The sequence below is a fragment of the Manihot esculenta genome, chromosome 17 (assembly GCF_001659605.2).
Source record: "Manihot esculenta cultivar AM560-2 chromosome 17, M.esculenta_v8, whole genome shotgun sequence".
NCBI classification, from domain to species: Eukaryota; Viridiplantae; Streptophyta; class Magnoliopsida; order Malpighiales; family Euphorbiaceae; genus Manihot; species Manihot esculenta.
This window is the reverse complement of record NC_035177.2, coordinates 14,377,457-14,382,668: the sequence shown is the minus strand read 5'-3', so window position 1 is coordinate 14,382,668 and position 5,212 is coordinate 14,377,457. Positions and strand designations below refer to the sequence as shown.

Here is a 5,212-nt window from a genome sequence, read left to right as displayed (position 1 = left end):
ATTTATTTTAAATACAACATACTATTTCTTCAGGGATGAGTTATTGGAAGATTGGCAAGCGACTCATAACAAGAATGGATAAGGGAATGCATATTCTAATCCTCCTCAAGTTTGGATTAATCCAATTTTTAATAAAATTAAATGTAATGTTGACGCAGAGATTCAAGACAAGAAGAAGATTGTTTCTTTTGCTGTGGTGGTTAGAGATGTTTCGAGAAGAATAATATTAGGGTTATTTGAGTATAAGAGAGTAATTACATTCTCATGTGGTAAAGACTATTACTTTGTAAAAGATTATGTTTTTGATTTTATCATGATAATACTTTTAACACTGATACACAAGTAGAAGGCAAATATATTGTTGATGCCTTTTATTTCTATAATAAAGAATGGTCAAATTTTGATCAAATTATAATAGATCGTAGATTTAATTTTTTTTTTTTTGTGTTCCAGTTAAATCTTATTTTGGATTCAAAGACAAGTCATATGATTGTTATTAGTTTATTTATAGTAGCCATTTGTTATGTTGTCTCTGAAGAATTTTGGGAGAAATTTTTAATTTTATTCTAATTGAATTGATTTTTACAAGGTTTGAGTATTTATACACAAAGAATCAATCTAAATTAGGAATATTTAAGAATAAAATTCTATAATTAAATCTAATTAGGATTCCAAAGATCTGAATCCTCCTAATTAGAAACCTTTTATGTTGGTCAACATTCCCCTTAAGTTGGTGTATAGATATTGCATATGCCCAACTTGCAAACTAAAGTGTGATAGGTCTTGTTGCTGAGCCCTTTGGTAAACAAATCAGCTAGCTGTTCATCGGAAGTCACATAATCTAAACTGAGGACACTATTTATTAACTTCCCTTTAATAAAGTATCGATCAATCTCTATGTGCTTAATTCGGTCATGTTAAACTAGAGTGTGAGCTATACTGATGGTAGCTTTGTTGTCACAGTACAAGAGGAGTTTGTCCCTCTCCAACAGTGTCAATTTCTCCAACAATCTCTGCAACCATAGGAGTTCACAAACACCTTGTGCCATTGCTCTATATTTCGCCTCAGCACTTGAACGAGTAACAACACTTTATTTTTTGCTTCTTCAAGTGACAATGTTTTCTCCCACAAACGTGCAATAACCACTAGTCGACATTCTATCATCAAGGGATCCAGCCCAATCTGCATCTGCGAATGCATGTATGCGAAGATGGTTTAGAGAATAGGAGACCTTTTTCAAGAGTAGACTTTAAGTATCACAAAATACGAAAAATAGTTTGCATGTGAGACTCACGAGGATCATGCATAAACTGACTGACTAAGCTAAATATATATGCTATGTCTAGTCAAGTATGTGAAAGATAAATCAGTCTGCCTACCAACCTCTGATATCTACCAATATCCACTGATTCACCAATCCTTGCTTGTAGCTTGTGATTGCTCTCAATGGGAGTTTCTGCCGACTTGCAGCCTAACATACCAGTTTCTTTCAAAAGATCCATAATGTATTTTCTCTGAGAAATAAAGATCCCCTTTTTTGATTTGGCAACCTCGATTCCCAAGAAATATTGAAGTTTTTTTAGATTTTTAATTTCGAACTCCTGAGTATCCCCTGTCATTACTATGTCATCAATATAGACTATGAGAAGAGTAATTTTACCATTGTGATGTTTGATAAATAGAGTATGGTTAGTATTGCTCTGTTGATAGTCAAAGAAAATCATAACTTTGCTGAATCGATTAAATCAAGCGTTGGGTGACTGCTTCAATCCATATAAATCCTTTTTTCTTAACCTGCACACATTTTCTTGTATTTTTTCATCAGCAAATCCAAGAGAAATTTCTATATACACTTCCTCCTCCAAGTCTCCATGAAGAAAAATATTTTTTACATCAAATTATTGTAAGTCCCAGTCAAGATTGGCAATAGAAGATAACAATACTCTTATTAAGTTCATTTTGGCAACAGGGGCAAATGTCTCCTGGTATTCTACTCCATAGGTTTGAGTGTATCTCTTAGGAACTAGTCTAACCTTAAATCTTTCAATTAATCTATCTGCTTTGTGTTTTGCAGTGAATACTCATTTGCAACCAATTAGTTTTTTTTTTTCAGGTGGAAGAGACATGAACTCCCAAGTTTGATTTTTAGTCAAGCCTTTTATTTCTTCAATCATTACTCCCTTTCAATTAGAATATTTGAGAGTTTCATTCTAATCCTGTATATAGGATAGACATAGAGGAAATAGACAAAACAAAGACTCTATAGGACGGAGACAAAGAATCATAAAAGAGAAAGTTAGAAATAGAGTGTTTTGTACAAGACCTAACTCCTTTTCTTTAAGCAATTGATTTATTTAGATTATCAATGGGCTCAAGGTTTAGGGATGACTCATCGGATGGAGAAGAAGAAGATTCATGATATTGAATAGGCTGCACAATGGCTTTTTCTGCTTTTGTTGTATCTCTTCTTGAGTATGTCCTTAAATCAGGTTTATCCAAATGCCCAATTATCTTTTCCTGATCACTAATAGTTCCCCCTGTAAAGTAGTCTCCTCTAGAGTAAAATGCTTTAAGTTATAGGACTAGGAATCATCTCTTTTCTCTCATTGTTCTTTTCCTAAAGAGGCGAGGGGGTAGTACTGAAATAAGGTTTAAACTCTCTAAATGTAATATCCATACTAACAAAGTATTTTCTAGATAGAGGATGGTAACACTTATAACCCTTTGGTGTGGGAGAGTACCTAACAAATACACATTTAAGAGCCCTCGGATCGAACTTTCCATCTGTCCTACTATGAATAAAACACGTGCATTCAAACACCTTTAGTAGAATAGTATAAGCATTTTTTCCTCGTAGCACCTCTAAAGGGCTTTCAAAGGTAAAAGTTTTGAGAGACATTCTATTAATGAGATAAGCTGCTAAGATTGCATCTCTCCAATAGGTTTTTGAAAGGTTCACGGTGAAAAGAAGAGATCGAGCTACTTCCAACATGTACTTATTTTTTCTTTCAGCAACACCATTTTGGGCACTAGTGTAAGGACAACTAGTTTGATACAGTATCCCATTAGATTCTAGATAAGTTGAAAAATGGCCATCCATGTACTCTGTACCATTATGAGTTCTCAAAACTTTTATCTTAGCATCGAATTAAGTAAAAATCATCTTGTAAAAAGATTGAAAGTAGAAAACCATATTACTCTTTGCCTTTATCAAATAAACCCAAGTCATGCGAGTGCAGCAATACATAAAAATAACAAACCACCAGATAGTGAGACCATTTGAGTAGGTCCCCAAACATCAGAATGGATGACCACAAAAGGAATTGTACTCCTATTATTACTGGAGGGATAAGAGGTTATTGTATGCTTAGCATATTCTCAAGCATCACAAACTAAAGAATCACATTGAATCTTGGAAAATAAATCAGGATAAAGTTTCTCTAAAACAAAGAAGGATGAATTTCCTAACCATCGATGCCACTGTATGATTTCCTAGTTGACATCCTGATTTCTTTCAAAAAAAGACCGAGGTGAATTCAAGGCCAGATTTCCTTCCAACATATATAAGCCATTGTGCAGCTTACCATAACCAATCATCTTTCCAGTTTGAAGGTCATGAATAATAAATGGTTAGAAAAAAAAAACTCAATTTTACAGTTAAGATTTTTGATAAGAGCACTAATAGATAAAAAAATTAACAGAAAAATATGGAACATGGAGAATAGAGGATAACTTAATATTGGAAGTACAAACAATCAATCTGATTCCAAAGACAGAAATAAAAGAACCATCGGCTATTCTGACTGTATCCTTTTGTAGACACAAGAGGTAATTAAGGAAGCTTTTAGCGAAATTCATCATGTGTTTATTTACGCCAGAATCAATAGTCTATGGAGCAGTATAAAAAATAAGTACATCACCTTCATTAGTGCCTTTCTTATCTGACATTTTAAAAGTTAAAAAGGGGTCGGCAACACAAAGAGGCAGGAACGACCAAGTTACTGTTAAAACACCTTGAAAAATCCAAAGGAGAATCCGGTTCTGAAACAGGGCCGGTTAGAGATGCGACATGCCGAAAAGGAGTGCCGACAGAAAAGGATGCCGGAGAAAGGCTCACACGCTAGTGCGTGGAAGGAGCCGCATAATGCTGTGGCAGCACGTGAAGACACGCGCGTGCTCGGAGCGATGTCACGGGGATCGGTCGAAAATTCGATGGGCTTTCTTTCAGTATAGGTGGTGTCGAATAACTCTCTTGATAAAGTCATCTAGAGCTTGAGCTATTAATTAAACCTAATTTTTGTGACAGATTTGAAACCTATGAAAATTAAAGTGGCAAAACTCTGATACCATAAAAAATTTTGAGAGAAATTTTTAATTTTATTCCAATTGAATTCATTTTTTGAAGATTTAAGTATTTATATACGAAAAATCAACCTAAATAAAAAGTATTTACAATAAAAATAAAATCTCTATAATAAAATCTAATTAAAATTTTAAAAATATAAATCTTTTAGAAACCTTTTAGGTTAGTCAACAGTTCCCCTTTTAATTTGAGTCTTCTAACTCTATTTGCATTATCATTTTTTTTTCTATGATGTTATGTCATATATTTTTACTTAATATTTTGAGCTTTAGCTTGGATGTTGTAGGGTAGTTTACTGGTCAAATTAGTGTAAACCCTTTGTTAAATTTTTTTAATATATTAATCATATTCTAGATTTAAAAAAATCTTAAACTTAAAAGCTAAAACCTTCGCATTTCCATATATTAAAAATAAAAGAAAAACAACAAATTACCACTACCCTTGATAACCATTGAGATGAATATTAGCTTTGTTTTTCTAATGGTTTAAGATAGTTGAACTATGTACCTGTTTCCTCACAAATAAATATAAAATTTACTTGTCATAATTTTTAAAAAATAAATAAAAAAATACATATAAGAGTATTTAAAATTACTATTTGGAACTTTTGACTTTTTCTGGTAGAAAAAATTATTTGATATTTTTAAAACAAAATTGTTTAATTGTTAATGTTGAAGGAAAATATATTTATAAAAGGATGGCGGTTTAGACAAGTCAAAAGTCCTGTTGTGATTTTTTTTTTTTTTTTCTTTCTTGCCCTTTGAAAAATTGGAAGGGAAAAAAGAGGGATGGGGACATAATCGAGGGTAGGTTGATTTATTGTGAGGTTTTTGTTAGAAATTGAAAGA

The 5,212-nt window shown here is 32.6% G+C and overlaps 1 protein-coding gene across 1 annotated transcript; it reads right to left on the bottom strand.

Moving 5' to 3' along the window:
* Positions 1–1,106: 1,106 nt before the first annotated feature.
* On the bottom strand, positions 1,107–1,620 carry LOC110604821 (uncharacterized mitochondrial protein AtMg00810-like). The gene is made up of 2 exons (XM_021743129.1): positions 1,381–1,620; positions 1,107–1,232 (listed from the first exon to the last, which is right to left on the bottom strand). The coding sequence occupies exons 1-2, from the start codon at positions 1,618–1,620 to the stop codon at positions 1,107–1,109; spliced, it is 366 nt and encodes a 121-aa protein (XP_021598821.1).
* Between the last annotated feature and the right edge of the window lie 3,592 nt (positions 1,621–5,212).

Excerpts from the sequence above, each read along its gene's own strand:
- LOC110604821 (XM_021743129.1), bottom strand. The coding sequence starts at position 1,620 with ATGACAGGGGATACTCAGGAGTTCGAAATTAAAAATCTAAAAAAACTT. Across the intron at positions 1,233-1,380 it reads TTGGTAGATATCAGAGGTTG|GTCTCCTATTCTCTAAACCA; the intron begins GTAGGCAGACTG and ends CTCTTGAAAAAG.